General features: G+C 36.3%; 1 protein-coding gene across 4 annotated transcripts in view; it reads right to left on the bottom strand.

The window, feature by feature from the left end:
• Positions 1-21644, bottom strand: part of RASAL2 (RAS protein activator like 2) — a 347490-nt gene that overhangs the window by 179170 nt on the left and 146676 nt on the right. For all 4 annotated transcript variants that reach the window (XM_063104403.1, XM_063104406.1, XM_063104404.1 and 1 more), the window contains exon 2: positions 1357-1484. In XM_063104403.1, the coding sequence (XP_062960473.1) occupies positions 1357-1484 (128 nt within the window). The remainder of the gene's footprint in view (positions 1-1356; positions 1485-21644) is intronic.

Below are 21644 nucleotides of genomic sequence, written 5' to 3'. Positions count from 1 at the left end.
CTTTTTTTTTTTTTTTTTTTGTCTTATTCGTGACCAGCACTCAGCCAGTGAGTGCACTGGTCATTCCTATATAGGATCCGAACCCGCAGCGGGAGCGTCGCCGTGCTCCCAGCGCAGCACCCTACCGAGTGCGCCACGGGCTCGGCCCCAAACTCACTTTTCAGGAAGAATGACTTACTATATAGATATTCTACCTACATCTTTCCAGTTATTTATGTATTTTTGGCAACTAATTTTTCTCCTTCATTGAATCAGATCTTTTCTTCTCCTTCCCTCCCATTATCCCTCTTCCTTGTCAATATCATAGTCACTTCTTTTTTTATGTGGTAGATGTAGGGAGTGGGATGTTTTTATGGCCCTACCAAACCAAAATGATACCAACTATCTGATGAACCACTAAGAAGTAAATAAATGACTTAGAGTGGAAGGATTTGTACATTATAACAGTCAAGGAATAACGTAGTAATAGTATGTAATGAGTTCAAGAATATTTTAATTTAAAGGAATAGAAAGATTACCTAGAACTAGCTGTATGTGCTGGTTACATTCTGTCTGCCTCTCCAGACCTACTCTACTCTACTCTCTGCCTTTCTCTCCCTTGTCATGTATCTCAGGAAGGTGACCTTTACAGAAGACATCAAGAGCAATCTTTTCCTGCCTTCAAGTTAGATTTGGCCAATAGGTGACATTGACAAGAAATTAGAAGGCAAGAGAAGAGAGCTGGAGTGTTTATTATCTCTGGCATCCTCCCTGCTGGCCATTTCTGTTTTGTTAATAGCTGTGTTCTCTTGTGTATAACCACAGTAACTGTCATGCAGCCCTCTCATGCAACTACAGTTCTCTGGGTTCCATAAACAATGCTTCCTTCCTGAAGGTCTAGGGTGATAACTGCTTTCTGCTGTTGCTAGTTCATAGGTGCTTCACCACCCTTTGACAGGTGTCTTATTCTGCCCATGCCTCTGTAAACAGTCCTTTCATTACACCTCTTTCAATTAATCCACTGAGTATGCCATTTGTTTTTGCCAGGAACTAGACTTACAGAGTTTCCGATTAGTCCCTGTATGTCATTTTCAGGGTCAGTTCTATTTAATCCAATGCCCTTTCATTTCAAATTTCTCAACTTAACTCACTGTCTGTTTTACTGCTCCTTAGGGAAAATCCAGCCCTATCTTGCTGAACTTATTCCTTCACGGTTATAGCATATCATTATATCAGCAGCCTTTTAGACTTACAGTTTTTCATTCATAAAGCCTCTATTTTCATCATGCAACTTATCAAAATGCAAGTAAAAACTAGATAATTTCTGGAATTTGCTCAGAAAAGGGAAGTAGCTTTCCTCAGTAATAGCCATCTCACCTCCTTCTCCTTGTTGAGCAACACCAACTGGCTGTCTGTGAGAATGCAGTACTTCCGCTCCCATGTTGTTGTCTCAGTGTAGGGTGACTGACCACAAGACAGACGATGGGTAGGTGGCCCCTTCACATCTACGTGGCAAAAGAGGAAAACAAAAGTGACAAATCATTATCATGCTTAGTAAACCAGCATTTCAAATTCTTCAAAATCAAACTATTAAAGAGGTGAGTCTAAACGTGAATCTCAACGGCAAATCGAAATCTTCCTCTTAAGAAAATAAAAACTGTTATACACAGAACAAGAAAAAAATGGCCCTACAATCTGCAAAGAACGCTGAAACACTCTAAAAAGAATTGTTAGCACGAACGTGACACAGTAATCACCACTGTACATACACTAAAATACTGGGAGGTTGCTTCAAAGCTAAACCAATATTATTCAAAATAAAGAAGTGGGGGTGAATCAGAGACAAGAACCAAAGATGCAGCCTCCAGTCTTCAAGAGGAGCCTGATGTTACACGTACACTTCGAGAATACTGTTGACCCAGTACTGAAAGAGTAAACTTACTGGCAGAGTACACCTTCAAAATGGCTTTACACTGGGAAGAACTGGAAATGTTTAAATTATAGCATCATATTACCACTAGAGGCCAGTAAGATCTTAAAAACATCAAAATTATCCTCAAGAAAAGATTATCATCATGTTTCTTAAAGGAGGAGATATCCAATATTAAAGCAAAATGTCCCAACAATTACCAAATGTCTCATTTCCTTATAAAATATCAAATGGTTACTATCACTTTTGTTACTTGAAAATTTTTTGATATGAACTGTTCATTCATTTGGGCCCTTGTAAAACTTGGAACATATCTTAGTCATAAGCACACATAAAGCACACATAAGGCTTTTATGACAGTTCAAAATATATTAAAAGTTCTTTAGCCATCAAGGACTAATTCTTCTTAGGAATATACTGCAGGGATTGTTTAAAATGCATTATTTATTACTATTTAATTATTATGCTGGAGGAGCAACTCAGACTGAAGAGATTAGAAGACAAACACCAACGAGGGCAGGAGATTGTAAATCATAAATAAGCACATTATCTATTAGATGAGTGTTTTTCTTTACCATTGCTTTCTGCTGGCTTTTCTACTTATCACGGGGATGACAGGTATTACTGGTACTAAAGTCTTATACTGTAATTACCCAAATATACATAATTATAGCTGGAGATCTGAAGAAAGTAAGCAACAAGTCAGTAATTAGAGCTGTTGGGTGTATGTCTCTCTTTGTATATCCCCTTATGTGTCCAATATTACCTTCATTGTTCCTTCTGTCCTAACTTCCTGTCTTCTCTAAGTCTATCTAAACTTGTTAACTCTGAATGTTTTAGGAGCTCACCAACTCCCTCCAAAGATAATTCAAGGTCCATGAGCCAATAATGTTACCATGGCTTGGCTAGACATGTTACTAATTCTTAGAAGTTTACTGTTTTTTTTTCTTCCCCCTTATTTTTCTGCTTCTATCCCCTCTGCACCATGGACAACACTACATGCTACATTTACAGTGTCTCCTTTCCATCAACTATCCTTCTCCCACGCTCAACTCCCGCCTTGTAGTCTAAGCATCTTTAATTATGTTATGTTAGAATTGCATCTTAAATTATTCCAAAGTTTTCTTCAGACTTCAAAATATCTCAAAACTATCTCAAAAAGCTTTAAAGAAACTGACTCATAGTCCCTTGGGGCACATATAGGATATTCTTGCCTATACTTAAAAGGAATGTCAGAACTGATTTTCTTCACATGATTTGGACAAATGGGTTAGATTTTTACCACAATGTAGGCATATTTTTAGAGTCAAATACCAAGACGACTTCAACAGAAAGAGATGCACCTACTTTATGTGGAAATATGGTGGTTTTGTGGCCTAGACAAGTTTTCATTCAAATGACTAATTTTATTACGTAAGTTAGCCACAGGCAACCTAAACTACCCGCTGTAAATTAATTTTATGATCTATACTGAAGCAAAAAGACATAGACAAACCCTGTCTACAAAAATTAGAATATAGGATACTATACTTATGACATAACCCAGGTTTCCTGACAAAATATAAATCTGTGTCAACACTGAATGTAAGAAAACCTAAGTTCTCTTCTCTCTGTGATACTGAGTAATCCTCTTAAAGTCTTATGTCTAATGTTCTCCTGTTGTCCAATCTGAACTCTGTTCTAGTTTCATCATGGTATTGTGAAAACAAGACAATGCCTCATAAGGCATTTTGGGACCCTGAACCACCCCTCTCCAGTGATAAAGGCAGAATGAAATAAGGAGCCTTGAAATAGAGAGCAATACTTGTATATTCTAAAAAATTCTGTCTTAGTTGAGAGATTTGTTATAGATTTTACAGCTTCGTGTGTTTTTCCTACTGAATGCCCACTTTTTGATCATTTTATAAGTATGTATACCAAGGAAGAAAACAACAAAAAAGAAACGTGATTGTTTTTGTTCTTAGTACTTCTGAAAGGTTTGTTTATAAGGCATTTTAAGCAACAAGATAAAATAAAATTTTAAATAACCTATAGATCTAATTTATTCATTCTATCATGTCTTCATTTCTATGGCTAATTGAAGGTTTAACGGCACATAAACAAGGCCTGTATACTCAGACCATATTAAAAGGATAAACTCAGATTTTTGCCCTATTTCACCTTACCAATTCTACCATCTTTATTTTTAGCTCTAGTCACTTACTTCTAATTTCTGACTTCTGATTATTTTTAGTATCTAAAATTCACTAGAGAAAACAATAACTAACAGAATCATAGAGAAATTTAAAAGCAAAATTGGAAATAATTTTAGATTTGCTCTGTCCCATTCCTAGGAGCATACTAAGCACATTGAATGCTGGCCTCGTTACAGAACTCAAATAATTTAAGAAACATTAAAAAGAATCAGAGGTAACTCAATAGATCCCTTTGGAAAGCACTTCTCTAAAACTGGATATTATTCTGTATACCAGCAATTCTCAATTTTTTTGATCTCAGGATCCCTTTTAGACTCTTAAAAATCTGTGAAGAATGAAAAGAGTTTTTGTTTATGTGGGTTATATCAATATTTACCACATCAGAAATTAAAACTGAGAAAAATTTAAAATATGTACTCATTTAACAATAACAAACCTATTGCATGTTAACATAAACAACACATTTTTAATGAACCGTAACAATTTTCGAAAACAAAAAAAATTAGAAGATACGCTTTTTTACATTTTTGCGTATCTCTTTAAAGTCTGGCTGAACAGAAGACAGCTGAGTTCTTATATCTGTCTACCTTCAATCTACTGCTTTATTTTGATCTGGCTGATGTGTATGAAGAAAATATGAACTCGCAGATATGTGGTTGGAAAAGGGAGTGGTATTATAATAGTACAGGTTGAAGATCCCTAATCTGAAAATCCAAAATGCTCCAAAATCTGAAACTTTTTGAGAGCCCACAGGAAGCCACAAGTGGACAATTCCACACCTGACCTCATGTAACAAGTCACAATCAAAACACAGGTGCTTTCTGATGATTCAGTGTACACAAACTTTGTTTCATGCACAAAATTATTAAAAACATTGTATAAAATTGCCTTCTGGCTATGTGTATGTATATGATGTATATGAAACATAAATGAATTAGGCGTTTAGACTTGGGTCCCATCCCCAAGATATCTCCTTATGTATGCAAATATTCCAAAATACAAAAAAATCCTAAATCTCAAACACCTCCAGTACCAAGTATTTCAGATAAGGGATACTCAACCTGTATTTTCAAATAATTATGGATATTCTTCTTTAATACTATAACAAAACCTGACAAACAGTTGCTTTTAAAAGTTAGTGGATTCTGAAACCACACCACTGAACTTTGCATCTTCTGTTACATTAGAAACCGCTGGTCTATCTTCTCTTTTGAGTGGATCTTTTACCCCATATGCATGAGTTTATACACATCACACATGGATCACTTACAAAATACTAGTTCACTCAGATTTGCAAATCTCTCAAATGTTGACATTTCTCATTATACAATATCAAAAAATCACATTAATCAATCTTCAGAAAAGCCTTTAAGTACTGGGAAGTTGTCAAGCTAAAGGTGGCAGATGCAAGTTTTCCAAAATTAGAATTTCTACTTTTAGTCTTGAATTTTATCATCAGCAATAAATACTATTGTTTCCCCTGAAGTGACAGGTTTATGTCTTACTTCTTTCAGAAAATGCCTGTCATATAACCAAGACGGAATAACCATAATTTGTCTTTCAGTTTTATTATAAAAATAGCTTTAAACTAGTAGATCAAGTGGGTGGAAGAGTGTGTGTGTGTGTGTGGGGGGGGGTTTTCAAAAATTTCAAAACATGTTTGGCCAGTTAGCTCAGTTGGTTAGAGTGTGGTGTTATAACATTAAGGTCAAGGGTTTGGATCACCATACTGGCCAGCCACCAAAGGAAAAAAGAAAGAAAGAAAGAAACAAACAAAAAACACTGCTTAAACAATAGAAAGCCAATGAAGGATTCTAAGAAAATCTGGCAATAGTTTATAAGACAAAGTGGGGAAAAGACCAGAGATCTTAACAATGGATGGGAACTTTTATAATTGCCTGGTGAAGGGATGACTAGGGTCCATACCAGACTGGCAACAGTGTAAGTAGTAAGAAAGGCACCACGTGAGCCAGACACAAATATAAATTAACAAATGCTCATAAAGCATTTTATATAACTATAATTCTGTTTTAGTGTTAGCAGGGATGTCCAACACAAATGGTTTTCAAAAAAGGAATAAAGAAAACCTAAAACGATCAAGGTGAAGGAATAGATGGTTCCCAGAACCACCCTCTCCCACAATCAACCAATTTACAACTATTAAAGAGCAACAACAGCCAAGCTGGGGCTGCAAGAGCTCAGGAGAAGAGACCTCCAGAGCTCATGAAGGTGGGAAGAAGCCACGATGAGAGAAAGAAAGGACTGCTCCAAACATTTCAAGCCCCAGCCATTTCAAGTCTGGCCCTGGTGAGCACACGGAGCAAAAGCTGACAAAAGCCACAGCTGTGCCCTTTGTATAAAGTTGCTTGGAGGCTGCAGGAGAGAAGAGGGCCTTCCTGGCCCCCAGGCCAGCAAGACCACTGATAGGATTCCCATGGACCCGCATAGGAGGGACCATAGACAACTGAAAAAAGGAGCCACTCATAGGCCATTGAGTCATCACAAGGGACTGGTGCACTGCCTGTCCCATGGGAAGTGTTTGGAGTGCAGGTGGTGGGGGAGATGGGCCCACTGGGAGAACACTGGGGTACAGCATGGACAGCTGATCTGCCCTCCAGTCAAGACAGGCCCACTCAGCGGAGACTGGTCAGGAATATAGAACTTGCAGGGCGTGCAATTTGCTGAAAAGCTCAGGTCCAGACCAGAGTTTCCACACAACCCAGGTGTACCAGACCTCACAAGACCTGGAAGGGCTTAGAAGGTCAACATTAAAACCTGAGCTGCACAAAATGCCTTCCTGAGAGAATCAGCAGCAAGGCAGCAATTTAGCTCAACCACGGGGCTCAAATGCTGGTCCCTACAGGAAGTTCCCCTATTTTAGAAATAACCAAAGGACAAATTAGTTCAGGTACAGAGTTTAAGTGGTGGAAATAATGAATAATCCAACACAACTGAGAGAAAGCACAAAAAAACCCCCCACAGATCAAAGACAAAATTCTGATATTAATTAGTAAAATTCTACCACCACCAAAGAACACCTATAAAACCTAAAAGAGCCAGAAGCCCCCCAGGTTCCCTAGCTGGGGTTGGGGTAAGGGCTGAAGGTCTCAGCCATGCACCCCTGACATCCGCATCCTGCCCAGTGACCACCACTGAGCCACCCTGGGCTCCCAAGCCAGGGCAGAGGAGGGCCAAGGGCCTTAGCCACATCCCCTGACATCTGCATCCAGCCCAGTGATGACCACAGAGCTGCTGCCAGAAGTGCCCTGGGATCCCAAGCTGGGGCAGTGGGGGACCAAGGGCCTTAGCCACATCCCCCTGAGGTCCCCGCCCAGCCCAGTGACAAGACCACCGATCCTCTGCTGGAAGTGTTCTGGGCTTCCGGAGTCACAGGGGTGCCAAGGGCCTCAGCCATGCCTCCCCAAAGTCTGCATCCAGCATAGCCACACTGAGCTGCCACCAGAAGCCCCCTGGGTGCCCCTGCTGGAATGAGGGGTGTGCTACGGGCCTCAACCATACCCCCTTCCACCCTATTTTCATCCCCTTTTTCCTCTAGCCTTTCCCCCAACTGTTCCCACAACATCTTAGAATGTAAAACAAAAAAAAATTAACAATTTTTTAAAATGAAAAGAAAACCTAAAAGGAAAGTTCGTTTGAAGAATTCAATGTAATCCATTATTTTCAAGTAATTTCAAAACAGCATTTAAAATACTAGGTCATTTAGTCTACTGGTAAGTCTAAAGGTCACACTCTGCGCCCCTTCAAATGCTAATATAAATTCAATAAATACTTGGCAAGGAAACAACTACAACTATAACAATAGACCTCTCTTGTGTCAACCCTTCCTTGTAATGAAAGAAAGGAATATCATGGCCAGTCACATCACTTTATAAAGATGATGAACCAAAATGATATGATAGAGCTGGAAATTACATTAGGCATATATACCAGCGTACTTCATAAAGTTCATGAAAAGATTCATATTATCTTTTAATTCTATTTTTCTATGAACTTTTTGAAGTACTCGTGTGTGTGTGTGTGTGTGTGTGTGCGTGCGTGCGTGCGTGTGTGTGTGCGTGTGTGTGTGTGTGTGTGCGTGTGTGTGTGTGTGTATTTTAACAACTTTTCTCTTGGGGTAAGCAACTTGTCTTTTCTAGGCTTAGGAAAGTGTCTCAAAAAACTTAACAGCTGGAGAGTAAATAAAGGGATATAACTGTAAGCAGAAATAGGGGTGAAGAAGAGAGGAAAATAACAAGTCTATGGTCCAAGCATGGAGAATGTCAAAGAAAAAATTGCTAGCGGAAATTTTATTTTTGTATCAGCTCCTTAGAAGTTCATCTGAGTTGCTTTTGAATCACATTATTTACTAGCCACGTTTTTTTAAATTCCAAGATTATAAATTAAATACAGTTGGTAAAATCCTGAGCCTATTTCCTGCCTTCCAGAGCAAGCTTTACAGAAAGATTCTATAGAGGCAATCTCCCGGTTAACATAAACTCTGTTTTCATTCAGTCTCAATAGCCTTTCATCTATTATTACTGCCAAACTAAAATTTAAAAAAAAAAAAAAAAAAATATATATATATATATATATATATATTTATATTAAAAAACATAGCTTTGAGAAATCTATCTATACAGGGGAGGTTTTAATACATTAAAAGAGAAACACATTCCTACCAAATAATTGTGGTAAACTGTAGAAGTCTTGTCTAAACCACTGTGGAAAGATAGATCTATATTTTCACATGTCTCTGTATATGTGTTTATTCTCATACCAGAGCTAACCTGGCTTAGAAATGGCAAATTCTTCCCAACTCTGAAATTTCAATGACCAGACTTGTTTTGGTTCTGAACTCAAAGTCAAAATAAAAGTATTACTTTATAAAGACTCAGAATTGGAGCAATCACTTTATTATAGAAGTAAAAATATCTAAATAACTTTAAAATAGAACAATGCTACTTAAATTAGCAAAAACTTCAACTGCCTCAAATACACAAAGGGCTATTTTTCTTTTCACCAAAACATTCTTGTTTAATATCATATTAACAGGCCAATTAACAAGTGATATATTTAAAAGGCAGTTCTTTATTTTTTTGATAAACAAAGACTTGCCCGTACCATTTTTAAACCATACATTTAAAAATATGGCATATGCTTGGCTATCTTCTATAGGCAATTTCTGCTACAGCAGAAGAAATCTTGTTGGAGGTGCCATGTGAAGATGATTCTTAACAATGTCAGTAACTGTAATATGCTGCTGAGGAGCAGCCCACACAAATTGGAAATATATGAACAAATTATTTTATAAATGTGTTAATGTGATCTGTTGAAGACCGCATCTGCCATCAACTAAGTCATTCTCATTCCTAAAGTACAGAAAGGTAAGGCAAACCTGGCTGGATCCTTAAAATGAAACTGAACTTATTTTATCCCTTCATTACCTTCCCACCTTCCATATTCTGTCAAAATGTCAGAAAATACCCTGTTTCTAGAACAAGCAAAAACTTTCATAGACTGATAACCACCCAACACATATTGCCTGTAATATTTGCTTTGTCCTGACATATAGTGAACCTTTAGGCTGGCAAATTACATCAGAGTTCATACAAATCAATGACCCCAGTAGATGTTAATATGGCTACACTCACCTTGATGGGTAAAATAAGGATATTAAGTAATAAATGATTTGATATGTTTAAGATATAAAAGCATTAGGTCAGAAATGTTTACCTTCATGAAAACGTCTTAATCCTCACATTATCATAATTCACTGTGACACCATAACTATTTAGTGAAATGAATTTCTATTGTCTCTTTTAACCTTAGCTAACCATTTTAGTTTCCTTCTCAACTACAGAAGGTTAATATCCATACTACTTGATCACTGGTGTCTAGTTAGTAAATGCCCTATGCTCACCATCACCCTTTTTAAAAGAAGGAAAGGGCAGGTAGCATGTGACAGGTGATACTTCTTTCCGGTGAATAATTTCCTTTAGTCTAACATTTGCAATGAGTTCCTTTGCTGCTTCCTTCTCAGTCCCAGCAGCACCAGAATTCAGCATGGAGGTTCTAACTCTGCTCTATCACAGGACAGAGTAAGTTATCTGATCTCACAGTAATAAGGTCCTTGAAGGCATGACTTATTTATAGTAGACAATCAGATGTTTGATAAAGGTAACGCTGCTCTTTACAGAAGAGCTCATTTAGTTAGATGCTATTACTTAAGTATTTTAAGATGATGGCTGGTATGGGAAACAATTTCTATGATGGTTCCACTTTGCTTCTCCCTTCCATGTCACTGTCAGTTTGCACTGTCCCTGATCACATATGCCATCAAACAGCAAATGCAAGAGATCAAATAGTTTTCTCCCACTTCTTGAACATGCATTAGAAGGAATAAGTCCCATAATTCCCACATTGGACCAAGCACTGTTTAAGCAACTATGCAGATTGGGTTATGAAACGGTGTGTTATAAATGCTGCGAGCCTTAAGAAGAGAGATTGACAGTCCATCATAGCCTGCTCTTCAATCTCAATAGACCAATCTCATCTACAGTTCATATTAAAACTCTTACCTAAACAAAAGAATATAAACTACTCAAAATAAAAAAATTCATTTATATATTAATACTTAGAAGGAAAAAAAGTCTATATGCTAGTATTTCTTAACAGTCAGGCATTGTGCTAATTTAAGAAAAGTGTAAGAAAATACTAGTCTGGCCCTTAAAATATGACCATAGCATTGTATTATTAAATGATTAAAACTCAAGATCCTTTTTGTGTCTCATGTTTCTGTTACTGATAGAAAACTGAACTATATGAAGAGTTAATGTCAAATACCACTTAGTGCACATTCCTTTTGTTATATTTAGTACCATTCCCTATATTAATATAACCCCACGCTTGCCTCTTTTTGAATCAGATCTCATCACTTTCCTTTAGCAGCAGCTGCTGTGGGGAAAAAAATTAGAGCGAATATGATTTTCAGTGGAGAAGGGGAAAAAATAGTACATAGTTTGGCACTATTGAGAGATCGGTTTCTGAGCTTTTAGCAATTGGTTACACAGCCAATACTGTGACATTCTCTCTCTACCTAAGAGAGCAGAAGAAAGCAGACTGCATAAAAAATAAAATTGTTAGGAGTCTGGCAGCCTTAAAAATCTTTAATAGATCTACCTCCTTCCACAGTGTCAACTGGAATAGAAACCAGAACTAAATATACATCTTTTCTGAATTGTGACCTGTTTGGATCACAAATCGCTGAGCTTACAGTGAAAACTATCAAAGAGATAATACGGGCTTCTCTAAAGAATTTTCCTACTCTCTGGTTAAGTCAACAACCCAATGCAATGAGCTCTACACTAACACACTTAGTTGACTTACACTAGAAGTGAAAAACCTTTCTTTTTATCAAAAACCACTGACCTAAGGTGAGTGGAAGGGAACACTAGGGTAGGAGGCCATAAAGCAGTGGAAGGAAGCATACAGTTTTTTCTTCAATACAACCGACACAAATAGAACAGACATACCTCTTATCCAAATTTAATCCATTCCTGAAAATGTGTTGAATGGCAAATTTTAACATAACAGGAGACTATATTCTGATTTTAAATGGAAAAAAAATTTTAGTTCAAGCCCATCTAAAAGTCTCAATTAATTTCCCCAAATATTAAGTATTTTAAAACCCCTCTATATAATCCATCATAAAGTTCTAAATTAAAAGTGACAGTACAAAATAATTTAATATTTAATAACTTGTTAGTGGTTACATTTATACACAATATATAGTTATCAGATACAAGTTACATTCTCTTCTACACTACAAACATGTACTGTAAGGTAAATAAATAATAACTTATAAAGCTACATAATGAATACAAATAACACTTAAAATTAACTATAAGCCTTTCTAAAACTAACACCACTGTCATAATTTTCTTTATTTTTTCTCACAAATAGATAAAAATTGTATGCATAGTATATGGAACATGTTCATGGCCAAGTTCATGTCTTTTGTCTTTTTATCTCTCATTAGTTCCTATCTTTTCTTCTAAGTAAGAACTTTTTTAACCCTTTTAAACTCACCTACTTTCACAGGCTTTTCTGCTATTTTAGAAGATATTAAGAGTGCAGGAAACCTTGAAACAACATGACCAAAAAACACAATCCTGTTGGGAAAACAGCTGATGCAAGATGGTAAGTCAACTCCATATTATCTCATCCAGATTGGTGTGCAACTTATGTCTTTAGCCAGAATACATGCGCAGGTTTCTTTTAGTGATATTTTAATTTGGATAGTAAACTTCAGATAAAAATTTCTAGGACACTATAGAAAATATTTCCTTTGGGAAACAATGTAGATTTGAAAGACATCTTAGAGATTAATAAATCACACTTCCTCAACTCAAAGATTAATGAGTCTCAGAATATTACATTTATTTATTCAAAATGACACACCTAGAGTACTTATCTTAGATTTTAGTTATTCTGATGTACAATCTAGTATTTTTTTTTTTTTTTAGCATATCAATAAAGCTGCTTCTTGGTTTGTTGTTGTGGTTTATTTTTAGTTAACTATTTACTGTCTATAAAGCACAGTTCCCTAACCTGGGGATACAAGAATGAACAAGACAGACCTAGTCACTGGGCTCATGGAACTTAAATTTTAGTGGGGTCAAATACTATATAATTGGTATACAATTAATTTAAAACAATTCTGATAAACAATATAAAGAAGCAGATGAAGTGCTACGAGAGCATTTAATAAGAGCAATGGACTTAGCCTGGGACTTTATTACAGCTGAGAGAACAGCAGATGGTAGAGGGGAATGTAGGTATTAACATTTCAGGCAAATGAGACCACAGACCCAAAAGCCCTTGAGGAAGACAGTGGTTCTGCTTCAATGACCCAAAAGAGAGAGAACACTGTGGCTGAAGCATAGGGATCAAGGAAGTGAGTGCAGAGAGAGGAGGCTGTGAAATAGTCTGGGGCAAGATCATGCATAGCCCTATAAACCAGGCTAAGGATGTTGACTTTTATCCTATGAACAATGGGAAGCCCATGAAGAGTTTTAAACAGAGAACTGATACTACTAATTTGAATTATTGTCAAGAGGTGAATGTGGGTTTCATTTACTGAGATTAGGAATTCTGAAAGAACAGGTTTGAGGGAGAAGCTGGTAAATTTAGTTTTGGTCCCATCCAATAAGACAAAATCAAGCCAAATGTTAGATTGGTCTTTCTAGGTCCAAGGTCCCTCACCCTGGCCTACAGAAGAACCTGGAATTGCTTTAAGAGCTTCACAAATACCTTATTCAAATTTCATTTTAAGAAAAATATGGCAGGTACTATGTTAAAATGGCAGATTGAATATATAAGGGTACTTAAAAAAGTTCATGGAAAAATTGAATTAAAAGATAATATGAATCTTTCCATGAACTTTTTGAAGTAGCCTGGTATATAACTCACTCCCTCTAAAAACCCCACTAAAACTACAATAAAGATTAATCATGTATATGGAGAGAGAGACAGAGACATAAACCCACAAAGATAGTGAGAAGAGAAATAGAAAAATAAATAAATGTTTAGAAGCTAGGAAGAATATGTTCAAGTGGCAACTGACTTAGCAGGTCTCAGAAAATTGAAACATAGGCTACAAGTGAGGAAAGCTAAAAACCAACCTAATTTATACAACAGAATCTTCAAAAGGTTCAGGGATAGGCCAGCACTAGGTAGCCCTTGATGGAGAAGACAAGATGGTCTTAAATAAGAACCAGGTAAAATTACTTTAAGAAGCCGTTGGAGTCCCAAGATCCTTTCTCCAATCCATTCTACAGCTAAGTGTCCCTCCCCAATCCAGGTAAAAGAATGGAGGTTTGCTCTCTCGGAAAGGTAAAATAAAGGATGGGCTAAGGGATGATAGTCACAGATGAGAAGAGCATACTGAAAACATAAAAGGAATGCTAAGAAGTGCTTCTCCCAAAGTTCTCTTCAACCCTTATTTGATTTTCAAAACTGACAGTTAGACTTTTACACTCCAGGCAGGCAATCAGAAAAACATTCTGGGTATTAACAGATCAGCCCAAGAGGAAAGAACTAAAGATCCTAACAAAAGGGTTCTCCCAACAAACAGCCCATCCAGATCACCTTAGAGTAAAGCCCTTAGTGTACAAGCTGCAACTTCACACTACGATCTTCCAGTCAGTTTCCTTATCTCCTATTCTGCGTCTGAAGCTGGCAAGTGAAGATTACTAGAGATCAGAGGAAAGCTTCTAGCACGAGAATATAGAGATTAATAAACAAAAAACACAGAGAAAGGGCAACTTGAAGGCGACACAACAACATGGGGAGAAAACAAACTATCATTATCCTCAAAGAGACTGAAAAGAAATGGTATTCATGAAACAAAAAAAGGACACATAAAAACTAACATTCATAGAACTAAAAGGAGCTTTTGTGTATTAAAAACATGATAGCAGAAATAAAAACAAAACAAAATTTGACAGGATAATTAAAAGATAAAATCTAGAAAATAGAACAAAAAGACAAAGAGATGGAAAAGAAAAAAGATAAGAAAACTGAGAAACCAATACAGGAGGGTCAAGATAAAAATAATAGGAAAGAAAAAATAGAAATGAGAAAGTCACTAATGAAATTTCTCAGTACTGAAGGACATGAGTTTCCAGACTGAAACCCACTGACTGCCTGGCAAAACATGAAAACAGATGCCCACCAAAACATTTCACTGCGAAAGAGCAGGTTACATGCAAAACAGGAATAAGAATGGATCTGGACTTCTCAAAAGCAACACAAGAATATGGAACAATGCACTAAAAATTCTGAAAGTAACTTGTTTCCAACCTAGATTATTCACTTAGCCAAGTTGGCAACCAAGTGTAATGATAAAGGCATTTTAGATATTCAAGGCCTCTAAGTCTTTACCTACCATGTATTGTTTCTCTGGAAGCTACTGTAAGATATCCTCCTTCAGAATAAGGAGTGTCTCAGTCTGCATAGGCTGTCTTAACAAAATACCATAGACTGGGTAACTTAAACAACACAAATTTGTTTTCATATAGTTCTGAAGGCTGGGAAGTCCAAGATCAAGGTTTCTGATGAGGGCTCTTTTCCTGGCTTGCAGACAGCCACCTTTTCACTGTGTCCTCATTTGGGGAAGAGAGAAAGTTCTGGTGTCTGTTTCTTTTCTTAATAAGGACAGCAGCTCCATTGGATTAGAGTCTCATCCTTACGATTTCATTTAGTGTTTATCATCTCCTCACAGGCCCTAAAATACAGTCACACTGAGAGATAGGATTTCAATATAAAATAACTTTCAGGAGACATAAACATTCAGTCCATAACAAGGAGCAAACCAAGAAATCAAAAAGCATACAATATTTTAAAATAGGTGCTCCAATAAAATAGAGAAGCAAAAATATCTCAAAATGATGATAAAGAGAAATAGGAGGTTGACAACTATCATCAACAGAAGCAGTCCAGATTGAAGCAGTGTGACTAAAGGGACTGGCATGCTGGAGGCTGCCATACCATGCTTTTTGCCTCTGTGCCATCTTTTAAAACTATTAAAGGATATGCTTGAACAAAACAAGGAAGTAAATAAAAAGAGAGAGATCCAGAAAGCAGGAAGTCCAACTTAAGAGAAAGGCAAAAGGAATTTCAAGAATGACAGCAAAAGAAACTCCTAACATGATAGTTATACAGGAAACAGGCCTCAATGTAAGATGAATAGGAGATCTCCATGAGGAATGTCTCCACAAAGAAACAAAACAAAATAATACTGAATCTGATCTGATAGGTTACCTGATATTTTTGACCTTCAGTAAAAGTGTAGTGCAAGACTATAAGAAAGAATGAGAAGAATAAGCAACAGATGCAAAGAAAACTAAACAAACGGAAAAAAAAAAAAAGGCAATTATGAACTTCAGGGGAAAAAAAACAAACAAAAAAGTATTAAGAAAGGAAAGTAATAATTATATTCAACCATTTCCAGCATGAGCAAAATAATATAAACACTGAGTACTGATTAAAACAAAAAAATAATAAACTATAATGAGGGAGTTGGGATATTTTTATGTGATAGGTAAATCTTCATCCACCATAATAGAAATTCAAAAAAGTGATCTAAAGTTAATAAACAAAAAAGCAACAACATATGCATATTATTTAGAATTAAGGAGATGTATAAATGCCAGAAGAAAAAAATGACAAAAATCAAAAGTTCTTCCCTCAGAAAAGGGGAACAGAGATGGGTCAAACCAAAGTCATCTGTTAAGAAAAAAACAGATTCAAAATAAAAAGAAGACTGTCCAGTAAAACTGAGTGTAAATGGAATGGAAAAAAAAAAAAAGAAGAAGAAGAAAGCAGAAAAGGGCAGACAACCCAATTGAAAAATGAGCAAAAGACTTAAACATCCACTTCATAAACAGAATATCCAAATGTCCGTTTAACATGTAAAAAGGTGTTTAACTTCATTAGTCATCAGAGAAATGTACATTAAAACCACATTGAGGTACTGCTGCATACCCACCAGAATGGCTAAAATGAAAAGATACTCAGTGTTGTTGAGAATGTGCAGCATGTAGGCATTGGAGTGTAAACTGGAACAATCACTTAGGAAAACTGACAGTGTTTACTAAAACTGAACATATATATATCTAGCAATTCCACTCCTAGGTATAGATACCAAACAGAAATGTGGTTACATGTTCACCAAACGACATGTACAAGAACACACTTAGCAGCACTATTCATAATAGCCCCAAACTAGAAACAATCCAAAATGAAAACCAATAGTAAACCGGATAAAATACATTTTGGGAATTCATAAAATAGAATATTGTATACCAATGAGAATGAAAGAACTATAACTACATGTAACAACATGTATGCATCTCATGAATATAATGTTGAGCAAAAGAAAACATAAAAGATGTACTTACATAACTTACTTGATTTTTCTTATATAAAGTTTAAAATCTGGTAAAACTAATCTGGGGTATTAAAAGTCAGCATAGTAGTTACTCTTTGGGGGTGCACTGTCTGGGCCAGGGAGTAACATGGGCTTCTGGGATGCTTAGTAATGTTCTGTTTCTTGAGCAGGGTTTAAGTTACACAGATATGTCCCTTTTATGCAAATGCATCAATCTATACATCAAGTTATAGGATTTGTGTACTTTTCTCTGTGTACATTATACTTCAAAAAAGTTTACTTGGGAAAGATCCCAGTTTTAACATTTACAAGCTGTGTGACCTCGGACAAATTACTCAGCCTAACTGAATCTCAATTTCCTCACCTATAAAATAGGGATGATAAAGTACCTACTCTTTTAGAGATTTTTGTGATAATCAGATGAGATAAGGCAGTTCAAGTGCTTAACAAAGTGCCTCACACATACTAAGCACACAATAAAAGTTTATATTTTTATTATTGACTATCTGGGCATTGAAAAGGATGGGGGAATGACTACATAGTCCCATTCTGAACAAGTCCAAATTTGACTTCTATGAAAACATAAATTGAATTACATAGTCAGATGACTAGATTCAAATCAGCCATTTACTATCTCCATGATTTTGGGAAGGTATGATGTAATAAGAAACAAATATTTAGTCTTCATTCCTGGTTCTGGGCACAGAACTTCTAAAACTCTTCAAATTTCCTGAGTAACTAGAGTTGGAGAAGCATCTTTCGTTATTCTTAATAAGCCTCTTGCAGCCGAATCTGAGTTTATGCTAAGGAGGTGACTCTTAGTGGGCCCCTAAATAGTTTCAGAATGGGGGCTGGTTGCCAGAGTAATCAACTGTTTGATCAGAGGGTTAGCACTTTCAGATCCAACCCCCACCCCGGGGGAGAGGAGAGGAGCTGGAGATTGAGTTAATCACCAATGGCCAGTGATTTAATCAATGATGCCAGGAACCCTAAACAGTGAGGTTCAGAGGGCAACTGGATTGGTGAACACATCCATATTGCAGGAGAGTGGTACACCCTAAAACTCCACAGGGACTGAAGCTCCTGCACTTGGGAACCTTCCTTCCAGACCCTGCCCTACCTCCTCATATGACTGTTCATTTGTTCCAATTTTAGTATATGTGCTGCTGAAGCGAGCACTGACTATTCATTTGTATCCTTTATATTATCCATTATAATAAACTGGTCGTAGTAAATAAAGTTTTCCCCTGAGTCCTGTGAACCATTATAGCAAATTATCAAACCTGAGGAGGGTGTTGTGGGAACCTCTAATTTGTAGCCGGGTTAGTCATGAGTACCAGAGGTTCAGGGCTTGCAACAGGTATTTGAAGTGAGGGCAGTCTTGTGGGACTGAGTCCTTGACCCGTGGGGTCTGTGCTAACTACAGGTAGATAGAGTCAGAATTGAATGCAATTGTAAGACACCTACTCAGTGTCCAAAGAGTTGGAGAACTGGTTGTTGATGTGGAAAAAACCCACATATTTGGTAACAGAAGTGTTGTGAGTAGAGAAACAGCTTTCCTTTAAGCAAGTGGTTTAACCTTTCTGACACTCCACTTTCTCGATTATAAAAGGGAAATAACATCACAGTTTTATGTATGTGAATTTAGACAGAATTTTAAAAATAGATTAAAAGTAGAACACAGCTCCAAACAGAATGTTTGAAACTGTATGTCTACCTATAATTTCATGTATGCATATGTGTATTTGTGCATGAGTTATGTAAAAATATGACAGTGAATAATAGAAAAAACCTCTGAAAGAGTCAAAAGTGGATGCCTCTGTGGAGTAGAAATTACAGCTAGTTTCTACAGGCAGTAGGTAGGGATAGGAAAGCTGACTGCTTTTTTCACTTCAATCCTCACAGTACTGACTTTGTAACTATGTACATCTACCACTTTGACTTAAATTAAAATTAAATTTAAAAATAACATTATCCACTTTAAAATGTATAGCTAGGTCCTACGAAATTAGAAAACAGTTAAAGGAAAGCTCCAAATTTAGTTGACCAATATTAACCTTATGGACAAAAGAGAAAACAAAGATTAAAGCATTTCAACACATTCGTAATTCAACTTCTCTGTCATGGGGCAGAGTGTAGGTGACATAGAAATGCTGACTGTGAGTCCACAGATGCTTAACCCCTCCATTATAACTTACTATAAAACTAGGGAACCACCTATTTTTGACCCTAAAAGACCCTAGGAATTAGGAAGAAGGTGCTGGTTATAAGGCTTTTTATTCTTTTCTTTATAAATATCTAAGTAGCGTTTGAAACATCAAGTTCAAACTCTGTAAGATTTTTATTTCCTCCATAAGTAACTACTTGAATACACTGGAAGTTGATTCTAACTCAAAGTGCAATGGCACATACTGACCTCTGCTAAGATTCTTATACCGCAGTGCTTAACACAACTCAATACTGATTTTCATATGAATAAGCTGTTTTCAAAGATCTTTGAGGAGAGGCTACCAAAGCACAGAAATTTGGCTGAGTGAGGCTCAGAGTCAAACTGAGGTCCTGGCAAAACCCATGTTCCCAACTTAGGTTATCTAAGTGAGTTAACACACTAGAAAAAGCTAAGAACAATTTCTGGAACACAGAAAAGTGCTCAATAAATGTCAGCTCTCATTATTATCGTTGTTGAGAAGCACCAAGGTCAAGTGGTTAAGAGCACAGACTCTGGACCCGGACTGTCTGAAAAGGAATGCCTGTCCTACCACTTACCAGCTGTGAGACACTAGTCACAATTGTCAGCCTCTTGGGGCCCCAGCTTCCTCACCTTTAAAATGGGCACAATATGGTTTTTACTTCGTAGGGATTGGGTGAGAATTACATGAGAAATGTCAAGCATTAAGAACAGTACCCGTCATATTGTAAGCCCTCAATAAATGTTGGCTCTTATTATTCTTTTTACTTTGCACATCTGAAACAATGGACTCATTTGCTATTCCTATTCAAAACTATCAGATGCTACAAATATATGGGAAAGTAGGAGGGGGAGGGGGTTAGGAAATAATTGGGTAAGGAACACAAAGAATAATTACAATTTGTAATGAACATGCTAATAATATTGATTTGATCATCACATACTATACACAAATACTGACAGTCTGCTCTGTATACCATAAATATGAATAATCAACTATGTTTCAATCAAAAAGCTAAATTAAAAAAATAAATAAACAAAAATAAAAATATTATAATAAAATGTCAGAAGAAAAACCTGATTTAAACTGTGAATAATATTTATGATTATACAATAAATGTAAATAAACCTTTCCTTGGAAATGTTCTGGGAAGAAACCAAATTGCACAGGTTTGTTCTTCCAAAAGGAAATTTTCATCTGATACCATCAAACAGATCCTGGTATATATCACTGCACCAAGAAATCACACATCATTCTTGATGTAAACTTTACAAAAGAAGAGCCAACAAATCCATAGCTTTTTAAGGGCGAGAGAAACAAGTATAAGCAGAGGTGATATATAAGGGCAGAAAAAACATTCTTTTAATCAGGCCAATTTGGTCAACTTAATGTACACCATTTAGATAAATCTACTAATTCCCTCCCAGATTAAAAAAAAAAAAAAAAAAACCAGCAAGAGAGAGAGAAGAGGAAAAAAAATAATCTTTTTAATGGTACTGTTTTAACCTAACTAATTAGTTTCAACACTCCTGTGTCTATAAGCCTCTTACCACTGCAGAGCTGATGGCTAAACTTGAGAAGAGTAATAAATTGTCTTCATCTGTTTCTCTACAAGTTTCAGTTAGTACAAAAATGTATATATACTTCTCAACTGCAATCATAAGAATATGAAACAATGAGAAATCTAGGGGGTGATATTTATTGCTTTTTTTAAAAAGTTGAATCCAAACTCAAAAGATTAAAGAATGAATAGTGAGGTTGTCAATCCTTAACATTAAAGCCTGAGAGAAAAAAAAAAAAAAATCATACACATACACAAACAAAATTAAGCCTCAATTCCTATCGGTATTCAGGTGCTTTTCCTAAACTATCTGCACTCTTTTGTAGGTCCACAAACAAGAGATTCATTGTGTGGATCTGTAAATTGTATGATGTCATTGAAACACAAGCACCAACTGGTATCACAAACAGTTTGTGTTTCCAAGGATACCAGGAACTTTAAATACCCTACAGTTATACAAAGCCATACAAAGCCCAAGAGCTCAACCTTCCTAACAATACCAGAAGCCTGCCCACTTTCTCTCTTTTAGTCACTGTTTCCGGCAGAGAAAAGACACTGATTTTGCTTCCAATAATTCCTCCATATAATATACTCGGGAACATTCCTCAATCATTCAATTATTCATTTTTATATTCTCAACATAATGACAACAAAAAAAAGAGGACTAAGAATTTACATAGCCCTATTAACAGAGAGACTCTCAAAAGGCCAGGCTGGAGTCCTTTAATGAAACTTCATGATATAGATTTTTTAAAATGAGCACATAAACACTTCTAATTAATCCTTAAAGTTATGTTCCTCTGAGTTATAAATTACTCTTTTAGTAACACAGAGAAAT

The sequence above is a fragment of the Cynocephalus volans genome, chromosome 8 (assembly GCF_027409185.1).
Source record: "Cynocephalus volans isolate mCynVol1 chromosome 8, mCynVol1.pri, whole genome shotgun sequence".
Classification (NCBI taxonomy): domain Eukaryota; kingdom Metazoa; phylum Chordata; class Mammalia; order Dermoptera; family Cynocephalidae; genus Cynocephalus; species Cynocephalus volans.
The sequence above is the reverse complement of the archived record's forward strand: the minus strand, read 5'-3'. Positions and strand labels throughout refer to the sequence as shown.